The sequence below is a fragment of the Poecile atricapillus genome, chromosome 28 (assembly GCF_030490865.1).
Source record: "Poecile atricapillus isolate bPoeAtr1 chromosome 28, bPoeAtr1.hap1, whole genome shotgun sequence".
NCBI lineage: Eukaryota > Metazoa > Chordata > Aves > Passeriformes > Paridae > Poecile > Poecile atricapillus.
The window spans coordinates 2,816,608-2,834,158 of record NC_081276.1 but is presented as its reverse complement, the minus strand read 5'-3'; the positions used below and the strand labels follow the sequence as shown (position 1 = coordinate 2,834,158).

Genomic DNA, 17,551 nt, shown 5'->3' with positions numbered 1-17,551 from the left:
CTGGGTACCCTTAGTTTTGTGGGGTTCTCATGGGGTTCTCACGAAGCTACGAGGTGTCTATAGGATTATGGGGTGTCCCTGGGGTGTCCATGGGGTGTCCATGGGGTGTCCGTGGGGTGTCCATGGGGTGTCCATGGGGTGCCCCTGGGTGTCCATGGGGTGTCCATGGGGTGTCCCTGGGGTGTCCGTGGGGTGTCCCTGGGTGTCCCTGGGGTGTCCGTGGGGTGTCCGTGGGGTGTCCCAGGGTGTCCATGGGGTATCCATGGGGTGTCCCTGGGGTGTCCGTGGGGTGTCCATGGGGTGTCCATGGGGTGTCCATGGGGTGTCCCTGGGGTGTCCATGGGGTGTCCGTGGGTGTCCATGGGGTGTCCCTGGGGTATCCATGGGGTGTCCCTGGGTGTCCCTGGGTGTCCACGGGGTGTCCGTGCGCACACGCGCTGCCCCAGGTCACCCATCCACCGCCGACCGGAGCGGGCCCTGCTGAGCTTCCTGCCGCGTGCGCAGCTCCCGCCCCGCGCGGCCGTGGCTACGCCGCTGCTGATTGGTCGGTGCCGGGCGGGGGAGGCGGCGCTCTGGGCCGCGGCCGCGCTCTCTGTGGCCCTGGCGGACCGCGAAGATGGCGGCGCCCATGGAGGTGGCGCTGGTGTCGGACGCGGCGGGGCCGCTCTGCAACTGCTCGGTCTGGGAGCTTCACTCGGGTTCGGCCCTGCCCGGGTACCGCGGCGGCAACAGCGGCCCGCGAGGGCTGGCGCTGCTGGGCGGCGAGCACCTGCTGGGGGCGCAGCTCGGCAAGAGCTACATCAACGTCTGGGAGCTCCAGAGGAAGGTACCGGCGCGGCGGGCGGGCCCGGGCGGCCTCGGCTCGGGGGACGCCCCCGGGCCTCGCGGGGGGACTCCGGGCCCCGTGGGGGATGTGACGGAGCCACTCTCCCTGCGGACCTCCCGGCCCTGTAAGGAGGGGCCCCTCCGTCCGCAGAGGCCCCCAAATGCATGGGGAAGAATCCCAGACCCCCCCATGGCCTCTCTCTCCACAAAGACCCCCGCATGGCCCCGCTCTTCATGGAGACTCTCCTCTTCGCTCAGACACCCCTGCGTGGCCCAATTCTCTGCAGAGACCCCCATGGCCCCTCTCTCCACAGAGACACCCCCCTGTCCCCAGTTAGACCCTCAGGTCCACCCTCCCTCATCCCGACCCCCATCACCACGGACAGGTGCCCCCATCCCTGTCTTTACAGAGACCCCAACAGAGACCCCCCCTGAGCCCCCATGTCGGGGGGCTCTGCTTGCAGCCCCTTCCCCTCTCTGAGCCCTCGCTGTGCTCTCTCTGTCCCAGGACCAGCTGCAGCAGAAGATCATCTGTCCCGGGCCTGTGACCTGCCTGACGGCCTCTCCCAACGGGCTCTATGTCCTGGCCGGGGTGGCCGAGAGCATCTACCTGTGGGAGGTACGGAGGTGCTGGGGCGCTCAGGCCACACAGACTCACACCCTGCACGGGCAGGGAGCGTCCCCATCCCTCAAATGTTTGTAAATCCTGATCCTGGGGTGCCACACCAGGCAAAGGCTGTGCTGCCCGCAGCCCATGGGGCAGCTCATCGAAGCAGGAGTAGGAGGAATTCTGGAAGAGGCTTTACTCTCCCTCCTTCTTCTCTTTCTAAGCATCTCCGATGCCTCAGGGGTGGAGCATTGCTCCTATGAGGCAGCAGCTCAGGACCTGGTTTTCCTTCAGCACTTCTCCCACATTTCAGATGTTTATTTGTGTGTGCCCAGGGTGCCAGCAGCCCCTGCTGTGCTCTGGTCACTGTCCTGCTGGTTAATTACTGCTGGATTACTTGGGATTACGCTACGTTCCCAGCACACCACTGAGCAAATAAAAGCAGTAGTTTGTCCTGAGCCTGGGATTAAACCCCAGGATGCCTCACCTGGAGAGCTCCCCTTGCCAGGGGAGGTTTGAGCCTCATTATGTGGGTGGCTCTACCTGAACCCATCAGGGTTTGTTTGTACCAATGTGCATGTAGCAGTGCTGGAATAAAATCCCTGAGGCTGAGCCTGCAGTGGGATCTGCTGCCTGTGATGGTCCAAGCTGGGCCCTGCTCCAGTTCCCATCACCCACAGATGTGTTCCAGAGTATGGCACTGTCCCTGTGGCACGCTGGAGAGGCTCCTTGGAAACCATCATGGAGCTGGAGCCAGCCCCTAGAGCCCTGGTTTTGTGCTGTCTATGGAACTCCTTGAAATGAGGTTTGGTTCCATTTTATGGTGTAATTCAGAGCATGGGAAAAAGTAGACTCTTATTTTATTTGAGGCTTTTTCTCTTTTTGATTCCCTCCCCATCTGCAGTGTTGCCTTTTAATAAGAAATGCTCTGGCTTTGGGGAATTCCTTGCCCACCCTAAAGCCTCTGCTGGCCCAGGACCACGAGCCACCCCTGGGGTGTTGTGCAGTTCTCATAACCCTGCTGCTCCCTCCTGAGGACCTGTGGGAGGAGGGAAGAAACCTCCCAAATAATATGAATGTTAAGAGTGAACAAGAAATCTTTACTGCACACTTGTGACTTGACCAGAGGAACAGCTCTGGCATCACTGGGCTCCGGAGTTACTGTGCCAGGACCTCTTCCACTGCTGTGTGCTGAATTTCCCTGTGGTCCTGAGTGCAGGCTGTTGTTCCAGCTGTACCTCAGTGCTGTCAGTCACTGTCCCAAGGTGCCAACAGGCTCATGGCAACAACAGAACCTACCTTCTCCCCTCACCTAGGACAGGGCACCACATTATCCCAAGGCATCCTTGACAGCCTCCTGCCCTTCCCCTCACTCCAGGTGTCCAATGGGAACCTCCTCGCCATCCTGAACCGACACTACCAGGACCTCACGTGCCTCTGCTTCACTGATGACAGCAGCCACTTCCTCTCAGGGGCCAAGGACTGCCTGGCCCTGGTGTGGAACCTCTACAAGTAAGTTGGGCTGGGGGGCACAGGGATTTTGGAGCAGGAGATCCCTCTAAGCCCACAGCTGCATCTCTGCCTTCCTTGTGGGCAGGGAGCCTTTCCTTGGGGTCTCACCTGGGCTTCTTGGGAACAGGCATATGGCTCTGACTTCTTTCCCTGGGTGACACAGAGGGGGGTTGTGCCCTTTACCGAGGCTCTTTGTCCCTCTGGGATAGGGATCTCAGCCTCGGTATCCGTGAGCCATGGCTTCCAGCAGCAATCCCACTTGGTCCCTGCAGCCAGGAGAGGGGTTCCCAGTGAGAGCAGAGCCTGGCCCAGCTCCCCATGGGGCTCTGTCCTGGCTGACCTGCCTGTCTCTGCTCTCCCCACAGCGTGTTGCAGGCAGAGCCCTCCCAGATCCCTGACCCCCGGCACGTCTGGTCCCGGCACAGCCTCCCCATCACCGACCTGTGCTGCGGCTTCGGAGGGCCCCTGGCACGGGCTGCCACTGCCTCCCTCGACCAGACAGCCAAGGTGAGGCTCATTTTGGAGGTGCCAGACCCTGCGGGGTCAAAGCCGGGCTCCTGCCAGGTAGCAGGAAGCTGTCCCTGTCCCCAAGCTGTCCCGAAGCTTTGCTGGGTTGCAGTGGCTTAATTTCTTGGCTGTCTCTGCAATGACTCAGAGCTGCCAGACCTGGGCTCTGCCTTTCCAACAACAGCAGTTTCTCTGCACCTGCCCCCAGGCTGGACTGCTGCAGTCCCTGTTGTCCTGGGAATGTCGGGGTCAGCTCCTCTGTTTCCCATTGCTGATGTCCACAGGGAGCGGAGCAGGCTGGAGCCTGTGGGGCAGGGGATGCCCTGGGGGCAGGATGGCCACAGAGAGGGTTCAGAGCTGCTTTGAAGCTGCCTGGGAAACTTCTCTCCTGCTCCCAGAGAGGCAGATGCTTGGTTCTGCCTTGGTTCTGCCTTGGAATCAGTTTCCCAGCCACAGCCAGGAGGGGATGCCAGGATGGAATGCTGGTGTAGGATGCCAGGATGTCAGTGTTCCTCCAGTTCTGCCTTTGACGTTCTCACCCCTAATTCTCCTGTCCCCTCTCACTCCAGCTCTGGGAAGTCTCCTCTGGGGAGCTCCTGCTTTCTGTGCTCTTCGACGTGGGGATCATGGCTGTGACTCTGGACCTCTCTGAGTACCACATGTTCTGCGGGGGCATGGATGGCTCCATCTTCCAGGTTGACCTCTGTGCCTGGGTGAGTGTGTGGGGCTGCAGGTGTGCCCTGTCACCCCGAGCCACTGTCACCTCCCTGCTGGCACTGGTGTGACCTGCCAGGGCACAGGAAGGCCTGGTTCTCCTGTGTCTCCTCTGCCCTCTCCAGACATGGTGATGAACCGACTGGATTCAGCCTTCCTGAATGTTAATCCCTCTCTCTTCCTTTCTTCCTTCCTTCATTTCTGCAGCCAGTTCAGAGAGACCGGACCTTCCAGTCAGAGCGGGAGAACACGAAGGTCTTTAAAGGGCACAGGTGAGGAGCCAGACATACCTGCCAGCCACCATCTGCCCACCTCACCAGCTTCTGGCAGTCCTGGGGTCATCCTGAGTTTAAACATCCTCTTCCCCATTCCAGGAACCAGGTGACGTGTCTGTCAGTCTCCACAGACGGCAGCCTCCTGCTCTCGGGCTCTCACGACGAAACCGTCCGGCTGTGGGACATCCAGAGCAAGCAGTGCCTGAAGACGATGAATCACAAAGGTAGGAATGTCCTTATCTCCAGAATCCTCGCTGCCACAGGCTGCTGCTGTCTCACCTGCGCTGCCCTGGGCACTCCAGGTGTGTTTCTGCCCCTTGCTTCACACCCTGGGAAGGGCAGAGGCGTTGGAGGGAGCCTGAGCTGTCTGGAGCAGTGCCGTGACCTTGCCCCACGAGTTAACAACCCCCTGTGCACTGTCGGGAGTGAGTCATGGATTTCACCCTGTCGCTGAGGCCACACGGGATCCTCCTCCTTGTTTTCCCGAGGGAGCAGTCACCCCACATACACCCCAGCTGTGTCTGGAGGGGAGACAGCTCTGTGACCCCAGCAGCGAGCGCCTGTGAGCTCATGGGGCCTGAAGTGAATCCCATATGAGCAGCTGTCTGGGATTTCAGTCTGATGGCTCCAGTAAATTGCAGGAGCAGCAGTTGGATGCCTCAGCTACTTCAGAGCAGTGGGGGATTTACCCCTCCTGTTGCTAGCTGTGTTCCTCTCCCAGCTGTGGTAGTTTCTGGCCCCTGGTGCTGCAGTGACCAGTGGGGCTGCCTTGGGCATGGTCCAAACCCCTCCCAAAGGTGATGGCAGGGAAAGCCAGACCCTGTTCCTCTGTGGTGGTTGAGCTGCTGCCTCAGGACGGTCTCTGGAAGCCAGGCTGCCTGCAGACCCTTTTTCTCTTCCCTTTGGCTGCCAAGGACGATCCCTAATTGGGACCCACTGCAGTGCCCATCCAGCCTGGTGCTGCTGGCACTAGAGGGTGAAAACAGACCAAATGGAGCTGTGACTCATCCGAGGAGGGGGGGCCGGGCTTTGGCTGTGAGCCGGGCACTGGAGTCCTCCTGAGGCTGCAGGGAAGAATGGACAGACCAGGCTCTTCCCAGGAGGAGCAGGACCAGGCTGACCCCAAGCTGTGGGTGCTCTGCAGCCTCTGCTGGCTCCCTGCTGGCTCCTTGGCACTGGCATGACTGTGCTGTGTGTGCTCAGGAATGGGCTGGGAGCCCAGCACCCCCGAGCTGTGCCCTGGGTCTGGAGTCCCCACAGGGCCCTGCAGCCTCCCAGTGTGGGGGAATCAGCTGCCCCAACCCAGCCCCCTCTCCGTGGATCCCTGTCCCTCCTTGGCCTCTCTGAGCAGTGGCATGAGCCCCCCAGCAAGGTCTGTCCCTGCTGCCAGTGTGTCCTGCTCCCTCCCCAAGGCAGAGGTGACAGGGTTGTGACGTGGTGATGTGACAGCAGCCTCTGGCCCGGTGTCCTCAGGACAGCGCAGTTCCTCCGCTTGCACAGGGGTGGCTGGGGGCACACAGGACCCACTGCCCTCCCCTCAATACTGCTGCAAATAAATGCAGGGAGCTGGAGTGTGGCTCAGGGCCAGGCAGGGGGCTGTGCCACCAAGGGTAGCTTGTCCTTGGTGGGGGCAGAGCGGGTGGACTTTGAGAAGTCAGGCTGCTGCTCCTGGGTAATGAGCTGTGGAAATGCTGGCGAGGCAGGGCTGCTCCCGGTCACTCTGTGTGGCTGGCACCACTCCGGGGGGAAGCAGGAGACCTGTGGGATGAGGCTGGAAGCCAGCACTGCCCCCAGATCCCTCCAGGCCTCAATTCCCATCCTGTCACACAAGCTCCATCCTTGTCTCTGCAAACACAGCATGGCACAGACCATCCCCAAAGGCTTGGTCCTGCAAGGCCATCCCGGTGTGCTCTGGCTGATGTGTGCTGCTGACAGCTCTGTCTTGGAAGCTGGGTTATTTGTTTCTCCCCAGCTAAGTCCAGTCCCTGTGCCCAGGCTGGTCCAGGGTCACCCACTGCCTGCTGCCCCAGGCCTTGGGGCAAGGTGATCTGGTACAGGACTTGCATCTGCTCTGGGGCCCCAGAGTGGCTGTGGGGCTATGTCTGGGTGGTGACCAGATTTGGGGAACTCTGGGTTCATTCCTGAGATTTTCTCCTCTCCACCTTTCCTCTTGAGCTCCATGAGCTGCCAGTGCAGTGGGAATCTCACTGATGGGCACTTGACTCAGGAGCACAAACCCCTGGTCATTAAGGAGGGAGTGAAGCCCTGAGTTGGCCAGGAACAGCTTTGGGGCCAGGCACTCAGAGCTGCTGCTCTGCTGGTGGGACCCACCCTTGGATCCTTGGAGGATCAGATTTAGGAGCAGGTTCTGGAGGGATAGATGGTGACTGAGCCCTCATTCATGTCAGAGCTGCTTGTGTCTGTCTGCTCTGCAGAGACCAAAATCCTCCAGCAGCTCTGAGCCTCCCTAGACCTTGCCACGTGTCCTCCCACACCCTTCTCCACGGCCCTGGCAGCCCCCTCTCCGGTGCAGGTGGCCCATCTTCACCTTTGCCTTTGGCCAGGGGAATGCCTGGCCGGGCTGTGGTAGCACTGGCCAAGCTGCTGTGCCCGCTGGAGGGGGGCTGGGGGCTGCTGTGCCTGACAGGGCGTGGGGAACAGCGGTGGGAGCTCTCAGCGAGCAGGAGCTGGGAGGGGGCGGCAGCAGCCGTGGGTAAATGCAGTAATTAACACGCTCATCAGCTCTGCCATTGAGAGCGGTGATGGATCGTGGCAGCACGGAGCTGCTGATGCTGCTGATGGATGGCGGCTCAGGGTGGGGGGAGGCCGGGCTCTGCTCCCCCCCAGAGCTGCCAACAGGCCCAGAGAGTGCAGCCCCAGGCAGGGAGAGCTGCTGGGGATGGTGGAGAACCCCTGTTCCAGGGTCATACTCTGTTCTTGGGGCTGCCTGAGGCCTCTGCCTCTCAAACCCACCGGGGTCCAGCCTGACCTGTCCCCTCTGTCCCAACACAGGTCCAGTGACAAACGCCTTCATTGTGCTGGCCCCTGCCAACATGTTCAACCCTGATGGGAAGCCCAGCGTTCCCCTGCCCAAGTTCAGCAGACACCTGCACGGCACCGAGAGCAGCGACGAGCCGGGCACTGAGGGGGTGACACTGCGCCTGGGGCTGCACCAGCAGGTACTGGGGGTGAGTTGGGGAGGGGGGACACACATCTGAGAGGGGTTGTGCCACAGCAAAGCTTCTCCTACAGCTGGTGAAACCCATTCCTGCTCCCTCCTGCTTCCTCCCCATCCTGGCTGCTGCAGTCATTTGTCCTCCCAGCCCCGTGCTGCAGCGTGGGCTGGCTCTGCTGTCCCACCATTTCCTTGGTCCTGGCACGGGAGGCAGGGAGGGTCACACACCATCTGTGTCCCACCCATCCCAGCCACTCTGCCAGTGGTCCCAGAGCTGCTCCCCTCTGCCAGCATCAGCCTCTGGGTGAGTGACAGTGAAAGTCCTGCCAGAGCTGATGGATAAGCTCCCTGTTGGCTTGGTGGCAGCAGGCCAAGGGGCTGTTTGCCTGGCAGAGGGGACAGCAGGATCACCCAGAGGCATGGGGAGAGTGTCTGTGCTCTGCCAACCCCTCCATTCTGGTCCCTGCAGGAGCCTGGGCAGAGCTACCTGGAGAAGGCAGAGAGGATGTACTCGCAGATGCACTCCACGAGGGAAAAGGTGAGAGCTGCTCTCAGGCTGGGAATTGGGTACAGACCCCTTGAGGGGGATCATTGTCAGCTGATCTGACACAAGAGGCCCTGAGCAAGTTGGGAATGGGGGAAAAAAGCCCTGAAATCTGCTGGTGACATGGGCAGGAGGGGCTGCACTTTGAGTAGGAGAGGAGGGAGGGGACCGAAGGGTTCGGGGTTTACTGCTGGGGTGGGAGCAGCAGCCTGTGCCTGTCAGAGCTGAGGCCCTGACACTTGTCTGTTGTGTTTCTGTGTCACAGAACCTGGTGGGAGACCAGGAGCACCTGACGATCCAGGTGAGCGAGCTGGAGGAGGAGGTGAGCAACCTCCGGAAAATCAACAAGGACCTCTTTGACTTCTCCACTCGCATCATCACCAAACCAGCCAAGTGAAGAGGCTCCCCCCCGCCCTCGCACCCCTCCGCCTCTCCCTGTCCGGCTCCTGGGGAAGAACCTGCCCGCCCTCGGGCACCGCCCAGCCGGCTGCGAGCGCCCGGCTCACCTTCCCCTGCCTCGGCACACGCCACCGCCTCCACCTGCTCCGTGAGGCGGGACTGAGAGCGGCGCGGGGACCACCAGGGGACAGCACGGGGACCCTGCTCAGCCCGACTCGGGGCCGGGGGGCACTCGGGCAGCCGCTGCAGGAGGAGCGTCCAGCGTCGCCGGCTCCTGGGAGGGCTCAGGATGCAGCTCCTGCTCATTCCCCAACCCTTCCCCTGCCCCTTTTTTGTTTCTTTTCGTTACTTGACCCTGCAGTGCAGACAGAAAAGTGTTTTTCTCTCAATACCAGTTTGAGATTGGATTTTGGAGACCCCCCTTCTGCCCACCCTGTCCTGGGGATTGCTGCTCAGTGCCACTGGACCCCGTGCTCTGGACAGCAGGGGCTGAGTGGCTCCTGCTCTGGGGGTGAAGTGAGGGTACTGCTGCAACAGGTGTGGGGGTCCCTGGCTACCAGGGCTGAGGAGGGGGCTCCTGCTCCGTCTGGCAGGCAGGGCCTGGGGTGTTCCTGGGCTTGGAGCACAGGTGGTGGTTTTGGGGTGTAGGGTCACTCTGGGAAGGGGTGGGGGGGCCAGCAAGGTGCTATTTCCAATCTCGTCAATCAACAATTTATATATATTTGGATCCAACGACTCTGTTTTCACGGTGTTTGGGGACTCGGCCTTTTGTATTGTCACAGCATGGCAGCGGGGGTTGTGGGTTTTGTTTAGGTTTATTTTTTACATAAAAGATTTGTTTTTTATAGTGAAAGATGCCCACGTTGGTTTTTTTAACAACCCTTGTGTGCCCACAGACCTTGACTACCTATCACTGCATCCCTGGGGCTGCCCACTGGGAGTGGGAAAGTGCTTCCTTAGCCCCAAACTGCCCAGTTGCCTTCACCCTGAGGGTCCCTCCCTGTCCCTACAGGGTGTTGAGGTGTCCCCTGGCCATCCCTCTTTGTCATTCCCCCGCCCCCGTTCAATACACCAAGTGCAGATGATTTAAAGTGCATTTTAAAACCAGAGCATCCAAGCATCCCCAGCTCCCGCCAGCTCCCCAGAAGATGCTTTTAGCTTAATCACTGGAGTCTGTTCCTTTCCCTTCCTCTCCTGCTCCTCCTCTTCTTCCCAAGGCTTTGGATCAACATTCATGGGCTGCAGCAGGGACTGTCACCCGGAGCCAGGGGCTGCAGTGGGGCAAGAGGTGGGAGCACATCCCTCCTGCAGGGAGCCCTCGGAGACCCCCAGGGATGCAGCCTCCAGCCAAGCCCAGACCCCAGCACTCCCTCCCAGTCATCCCACATTTTCCCAGTCCCCCCAGTGGAGTTCCTGTTGGGGTGCTGCACTTAGAGCAGAAGGGAGGATGGGGCTTCCCCGAGAGCCCCCCCTGTGCTGTGCCTGGTGTTTGGGGGGGCTTTTTCATTCCAAGATCCTGCTGCCCCTCCTGCGTGGACAGTGGGGGCTGCCCTGTGTTTAGCCCTGTGAGAAGGAGCTGCCAGGGGCCCCATGATCGGGGGATCATGATAGGGGAGACCAGCACCCCACGACCCTCTGTGCTCTGGCAGGATTTGCGCTGCCCTCCCCTCAGGCCCAGCTCCGCAGGGGAATTCATTAGCCGTGACTCATTACATTTATCGATATTACATGAATCGATACTTTTTGCCAGATGGATTTTGGCTCCATCCTTCATTTTTCCTTATTAATTTAGCGTGACTCCGGCCCCGGTTGCTGTTGTTTGTGTGCCGGTGGTGGGGACCCTTGGGCTGGGTTGAGCCTCAGTTTCCCTGGTGAGGATGAGAAGAGCGACCCCGCGTTCCCTCCCTCAGCAGAGGAAGGCTGTGCCGCTGCTGCCCTTCACCCCTTCCCCATGCAGCAGGAGGAACCGCCCGGCCTCGGGTCCCCCCGATACTGAAGCTGCACCTCAGATTGCGGAGGGACAGAGGGATCGGGGTGGGGGCCTTTACCGGGACGGAGGCGGCAGTTCACAGCTCGGAGTCCGCCAAGGGGACCGACCCGAGGGGGTTTCGTCGGGGGCCGGAGGAGGCGGATGAGGAGGAGGAAGAGGAGGAACATCTCAGTGGTCCAGAGGTAGCCGGAACCACCCTGGGATCAGCGGGCATCTCTGTGCCGGGGGTCGCCAGGGTCGCAGCCCTCGGACGGCCAGCACCGCGCGGGTGGGGGCCCCGTTTGCTGCGGGGTGCGGGGAGGGGGGGACCCGCGCCGGGCGTGGGCGTGGACGGGGCGGCTGCGGGCGGGTCCGGCGCTGCGTGGTCCGGCGTGACCCACCGTGCACCGGGGGCTGCGGGGCCTCGGAGCTACCCGGGGAGGGGGGGCCCCGGCGGGACCCGGCCGGCGGTCCCTGCCCGTCGCCGGAGCCGCCCCCGGCGGAGCGCAGAGCGGCGGGGCCGGTGCGCGGCCGGTGCGGGGTGCATGGCGGGGCTGCGGGCGCTCTGGCTGCTGGCGGCGGCGCTGGGGGCGGCGGGGGGACACCCGCATCCCTGCCGGGTCCCGGCACCCCCCGGCCGCGCCCCCGGCCCCACCGTGCGCCTCGGGGCTCTGCTGCCGCCCGCGCCCGCCCGCGCCCGGCTCCGCTCCGCGCTGGCCCGAGCCGCCGGTACCGGCCCCGGGGACAGCCCCGGGGAGGTGACGCTGCCCCACAACCTCAGCCTGGAGGTGGTGGGGGGCGGCCCGGCGGCGCGGGACCCCGGCTCGCTGGCGCGGTGGCTTTGCGGGGCGCTGGCGGGGCGCGGCGTGGCCGCCGTCCTGGCGCTGCCCCGCTCCCGCCGGGAGCTGCTCCAGCTCGACTTCCTCGCCGCCGCCCTCCAGGTCCCCTTCGTCAGCATCCTGGACACCCGCTGGCCGCTGCCTTTCCGAGCGCAGGTGAGACCCGCAGCGCCGGCACTGCGCTCCCGTCCCCGCTCCCGTCCCCGCTCGCCAGCTCCGTCCTTGCTCCTGTCCCGTCTCCGTCCGTGCTCCTGTCCTGATCCCACTCCCGGATCCACACCGGCTCTATCCCGATCCCCGTCGTGACTCCGTACCTGTTCCGTGGGTCCTCCTCCCGGCTCGGACCTGCCTCCGATTCCGATCCCGGCTCTGATTCCAGCTCCAATTCCGAATCCCAGCCACTCATCCTTGCTGCATCTTGACTACCTCCAGGCTCCATCCCGACTCTGTTCTCCCTCTGTCTTCTCTCCCACCCTGACCCCATCCCATCTTCATTCCCACCTCCATCCTGCCTCTACCCCAGCCTCATCCTGTGCCCCATCCTGGCTCTCTGTCTCCCATCACAGCTCTATTCCAGCCCCCTCTTGGCCCTCATTCCAGCCCTATCCTGGCTCTATCCCAGCTCCCATCTCAGCTCTGTCCTGGCCCCTTGCCTGGCTCTATCCCAGACCCAATCCCAGCTTTCACTCCAAGGTAAGTTCCCTGGTTTCTCTGGAAGCTCTGCAGCCCTCAGCCCTAGACCCCAGCCCCAGTCCCTGTCTCCAGAAGGGCTCTGGGATGAGTCCTAGCAGTGGATCCCAGACAGGAACTGGGCAGAGGGTGGGCAAGGAGTGTGGGATGACCTCAGGGCAGGTGGACTCACATCTGGCACTGCCTCTGAGCTCTTCCCGTGAGCAGGGGTTGTGCCACGACCCTTGTGTGTTGGCAGAGCCCCTTCCACTTCCACATGGACCGGCAGAGCTCACCGGAGATGCTGGTGGATGTGCTGGTGAGCGTCCTGCAGGCCAACAACTGGCAGGAGCCCAGCCTGGTGCTCTGCCACCCCTGGGATGTCGACGGCTTCCTCGACCTCTGGACCCAACGTTCCCAGTTCTTCCTCCACACTATCCTGGACCTGGGCTACCTGGATGAGCCAAGGGCCACCCGCTACCTGCGGCAGCACGGGGACCGTGTCAGGACCCTCTCCAGCCCAGTGCTGATGCTGGGCTGTGACCTGCACCGTGCTCGACTCGTCTTCCAGGTGGCCGAGGAGCTGGGGCTGCCCCCACAGGAATTCCACTGGATGCTGGGCTTCCCGCTCAGCGCCAGCGAGCTGCAGACCGAGGGCCTGCCCCCAGGGCTGCTGGCCTTTGGGGAGCTCAGCCGGCCACCGCTGGAGCTCTTTGTGCAGGACATGGTGGGACTGGTGTCCCACGCCATTGCCCACGCTGCCCAAGGCCACCCTGACCCCGCACAGCTGCAGACCACGGGCAGCTGCAATGAGAGGCACCGGGCAGGCGGCGAGTCCCCGGGGCTCTTCCTTGCCCGGTAAGGGGGTGCTGGGGGCTCCTCTTTCCCCCCATCCTGGTGGCATTGGGGTGCAGGGGAGGGTTCTGCCCAGACCTGGGATGGGGTAGGGGCAGAGCCAGGGCACCCCTGGGCTCAGTGCAGTGCTGTCCCCAGTGTGTGCAGCCACCACCATGGGGCTCAGCCCCCCAGGACATGGTTAGCACTGCACAGTGGGGACGTGTCACTTCAGATCTCCTTAACACTGCCCCAGCATCGTCACTCTATAAATATTAATAACACTTGGCCCTGGCAGCACAGTGAGCTGCGGGGCAGCGCAGCAGGGCTGGATCCTGCTGCTCCTCCTTGACCTTGTCCCCACCCAGGTCGGGCACATCCCGCTCCCAGCTCCCAGCCTTATCCCTTGGTCCCAGCTGAGCAAGTGGAGCAGTGAAACCCTTTTCTTGGCAGGGTCCTGGCCAACACATCCTTCCACGGCCAGACGGGGCTGGTGCGTGTGGAGAACACAGCACTGGTGAGGCCCGAGCAGCAGTTCCGTGTCTGGAGTCTGCGCAGGGACTCGCAGGGTGTCCCCACCTGGATGACAGTGGGCACCTGGAGCCACGGCAAGCTGGAGCTGGAGGAGAGCGTGTGGCAGAGCCAGCGGCAGCGCATGAGCCCCAGCGAGGCGGCCGAGGGGGCCCGCACACGGCTGCGGGTGGTGACGCTGGTGGAGCACCCATTCGTCTTCACCAGGGAGGTGGATGAGGAGGGGAACTGCCCGGCTGGGCAGCTCTGCCTGGACCCCGGCACAAATGACTCGGCCGTGCTGGACGCCCTCTTTGAGAAGATTGGCGATGGCAACGGCTCGGTGCCACGCGCGTACAAGAAGTGCTGCTATGGGTACTGCATCGACCTGCTCGAGAAGCTCGCCGAGGACATGGCCTTTGATTTTGAGCTCTACATCGTGGGCGATGGGAAATATGGGGCCTGGAAGAATGGGCGCTGGACGGGACTGGTAGGGGACCTGCTCAGTGGCACGGCCCACATGGCCGTCACCTCCTTCAGCATCAACTCAGTGCGGAGCAAAGTCATCGACTTCACCAGCCCCTTCTTCTCCACCAGCCTGGGCATCCTGGTGAGGACGAAGGACACGGCGTCGCCCATCGGGGCCTTCATGTGGCCCCTGCACTGGACCATGTGGGTGGGCATCTTCGTGGCGCTGCACATGACCGCGCTCTTCCTCACCCTCTACGAGTGGAAGAGCCCCTATGGAATGACCCCCCACGGCCGCAACCGCATGAAGATCTTCTCCTACTCCTCAGCCCTCAACCTCTGCTACGCCATCCTCTTTGGGCGCACTGTCTCCAGCAAGACTCCCAAGTGCTGCACCGGCCGCTTCCTCATGAACCTCTGGGCCATCTTCTGCCTCCTGGTGCTCTCCAGCTACACGGCCAACCTGGCAGCTGTCATGGTGGGGGACAAGACCTTCGAGGAGCTCTCAGGCATCCACGACCCAAAGGTGGGCAAGTGTCTCGCTGCTTCAGATGGGCTGGGAGAGGGCTGAAGGCCAGGGAAGGGGCTGAGGGGGGTCCTGTCCTTCCTTCTGCACCTTCCTCCTTCTCTCCAGCCCCAGTTCTGCATCTTGGCCCCTCCTAAGAGTGGGGGGATCATTGAGACCTGCAGAAAGCTTTATGCGTGTATCCCACTGGTGCTTAATCCCAGCCTCAGCTCCAGGGCAGGGGGAAGTGGGCTGAGTTCGTGCTGAGGCTGCTCTTGGGGAAGCTCTTTCCCAGACACCCTCAAGAGCTGCTGCACCTCTGGGGCTGCCCAGACACCCTGCCTGGGACTCAGGGCTGGGGACACAGCCCCAGGGAGTGGGGACACATTCCTGGGGCCAGGGGTGCTGATGCTCTGGTGCCTCCTTCCAGCTCCATCACCCCTCACAGGGCTTCCGCTTCGGCACAGTGTGGGAGAGCAGTGCTGAGGAGTACATCAAGAAGAGCTTCCCCGAGATGCACGAGTACATGCGGCGCTACAACGTCCCCACCACCCCTGACGGTGTCACCATGCTCAAGTGAGGGGCAGGGAGAGCATGAGGGCCCCACCTCACCTTTTACCCCTCTCAGGGCATCTTTTGCCCCAGCCCTGGAGCCTGTGCACCCCCCACTCCACGCACACGAGCCCCCAACCTGTGGGAGAGGTGTCAGGCTGGGGAGATGCCAGGCAAAGGGGGAGCAGCCCCTCCCTGAGCATCCCCCCATGCTGGTACAGGACAGAGCCTGCCAAGCTCAACGCCTTCATCATGGACAAGTCGCTGCTGGATTATGAGGTCTCCATCGACTCCGACTGCAAGCTGCTCACTGTGGGCAAGCCCTTTGCCATTGAAGGTGTGGGGGGACTGTGGTGGGAAGGGGGTTCTGCTGTGTGTGTGATCAGGCTGGGGTTGTGCCCTGCCGCACCCACGCAGGGTGGGGAGGTGCCCCCTCCCTGGTGGGCACTGGGGGCTGTACCCCCCGTCCCAGCTCTCTCTCCCCACCTCACCGGGGCCAGGCTACGGCATCGGCCTCCCCCAGAACTCACCGCTGACCTCCAACGTCTCCGAGTTCATCAGCCGCTACAAGTCCTCGGGTTTCATCGACCTCCTGCACGACAAGTGGTACAAGATGGTGCCCTGCGGCAAACGCGTCTTTGCCGTCACTGAGGTGCGGCAGCCCCTCGGCCGGGGGGGCTCTGGGGTCTGACACCCCCCGCAGCCCAGCCCACACCCCCTGCTGCCCACAGACCCTGCAGATGGGCATCTACCACTTCTCGGGGCTGTTCGTGCTGCTGTGCATCGGGCTGAGCGGCTCCCTCCTCACCTCGCTGGGCGAGCACATCTTCTACCGCCTGGTCCTGCCCCGCATCCGGCGCAAGAAGAAATTCAACTACTGGCTGCACACGAGCCAGGTGGGGCCAGGGGAAGGGGCTCACACAGCGCCCCAAATACCCCTAACCCCATCTCGCTGCTCCCTCTTAAACTGCACCGCTTCTGCCCTGCTCCAGCCCCTGTCCACCAACCCCTGAACCATCACCTCCAGACCATCACCCTCCAATTAATTCCTGGTCATCGTACCCCGACTCACTCTTGCCATGTTCCCCACAGAAAATCCATCGGGCTCTGAATATGGGCACGGAGGAGCGGAAGAGCCAGCAGCTGAAGTTGGAACAGAGGTACAGCTGTGACAGCCTGCCCCGTCCTCCTCCTCCTCCTCCTCCCTGTGGACAGTCAGAGTTCTGGGGGGCTGCAGAGGGACCCCACAGCAGCCAGATCCCAATCCAGCCCTCCCCACACAGGTGCGAGCCCCAGCCGCGGTCCGCACCGGCGGCAGCGCAGCCCTGGAGCGCCCTGCGGAAGGAGGCACGGCGGGTGCGCTTCCAGCTGGACAAAACCCCCGCCGAGGCTGAAGGGTCCCCGTGGCACCCCGGGAACGGGCGGCCCCCGCAGCCCCTGGACAGAGCGGCCGGTGAGAACGAGCTCCGGGAGCTGGAGGAGAAGATCCAGGAGATGCGGGAGCAGCTGCGAGCGGCGCTGCTGAGGAAGAGCGAGCTGGTGTCCGTGCTGGGCACCGCCAAGGGCGGCCGGCCCCTGCCCGCCCCGCTGGCCACCGAGGAAGGCCGGGAGGAGAGGTGAGGTGGTGGGCAGGGACCCCCAAACCATCCCAGGACAGGCTGCTCTGCCGGGGCGGGACAGGGTGGCTCCTCCGGCTCAGAAGAGGGAGTGGAAGGAGAAAAGGGAGGGAGGGAGGGAGGGGATGTCCTGGGGCTGCCCCAGCTCTGCGGCCTTTGTCTCTTCCCCCCGTCCCTTCTGCTGGCAGTGGGGGTTTTAAGGACCGGGAGGTTCTTTTAGGGAGGTTGAGCTGGGGTGAGAGGTCCCCACGATGCCTGGACAAAGCTCAGCCCCGCTCTGGTTTTAGACCACATAAATAAAGATGACAAAGGAAGACGAAGTCTGCTTTTCCTCTTCCCCAGATGCAGCCAGGGCCGGCTGAGAGTCACCCTTCCCTTTCCCCTCCTTCCTCCGCAGGCCCAGCTCAGCCCCCCCGCAGGACGGCCGTGATTAGGAGGAGGAGGCAGAGGAAGCTCCCACATGGATGGGGCAGGAGGACAGACCGAGACCGGAACCTCCCTCTGGAGCTCCAGGGCAGCAAAACCGGGCTGACCCCAGAGCCACCGCAAAGCAGAACCGGAACCTTCCTCGGGCGGAGGGTGAGGGATGGAGACGCTGCACGGGGAGCGGCTCAGGGCTCTGCCCGCCCCTGAGGATAAGGAACAGCTTCCCCATCCCACTACAGGCGGCTGTGGAAGGAGCCGGGGCCCTGCAGCCCCTCCCCTGGCACGGAGGCTGCCCAGCAGCACCGAGCATGGCTGGGCACGGGCTCTGCCCTCTGCCCTGTCACCACCCCTGCACACTGCAAGGGGACAGATGGTGACACGCCAGGACGGCAGGAGGAGGCACCCCCAGGACTGAGCATTCACCTCGCTGCACCTCCCTGCCCCCAGGACTCCCACACATCAGCCCAGCACAGCCACGGGCAGGACATGGGGCAGCGCTCCAGGAGCTGTTAAGAGATAATATTTATTATTATATACAAACACATTTTGTACATTAATTAAATAGAATGAACTCTACTCTTCATTCATCAAATCATTTGGTTTGG

At 62.6% G+C, this 17,551-nt stretch overlaps 2 protein-coding genes across 2 annotated transcripts; both read left to right on the top strand.

The window, feature by feature from the left end:
• The first annotated feature begins 569 nt into the window (after positions 1-569).
• On the top strand, positions 570-10,386 carry WDR18 (WD repeat domain 18). The gene is made up of 10 exons (XM_058858429.1): positions 570-826; positions 1,334-1,444; positions 2,811-2,944; positions 3,310-3,451; positions 4,021-4,164; positions 4,373-4,437; positions 4,540-4,664; positions 7,453-7,619; positions 8,085-8,153; positions 8,425-10,386. Exons 1-10 carry the CDS (start codon positions 617-619, stop codon positions 8,554-8,556), a joined length of 1,299 nt encoding a protein of 432 aa, XP_058714412.1. The 5' UTR covers positions 570-616; the 3' UTR covers positions 8,557-10,386.
• Positions 10,387-11,072: 686 nt separating this feature from the next.
• GRIN3B (glutamate ionotropic receptor NMDA type subunit 3B) lies at positions 11,073-16,801 on the top strand. The gene is made up of 9 exons (XM_058858468.1): positions 11,073-11,522; positions 12,295-12,893; positions 13,323-14,373; positions 14,783-14,928; positions 15,126-15,241; positions 15,405-15,556; positions 15,636-15,800; positions 15,997-16,064; positions 16,188-16,801. Exons 1-9 carry the CDS (start codon positions 11,073-11,075, stop codon positions 16,522-16,524), a joined length of 3,084 nt encoding a protein of 1,027 aa, XP_058714451.1. The 3' UTR covers positions 16,525-16,801.
• Positions 16,802-17,551: the final 750 nt, after the last annotated feature.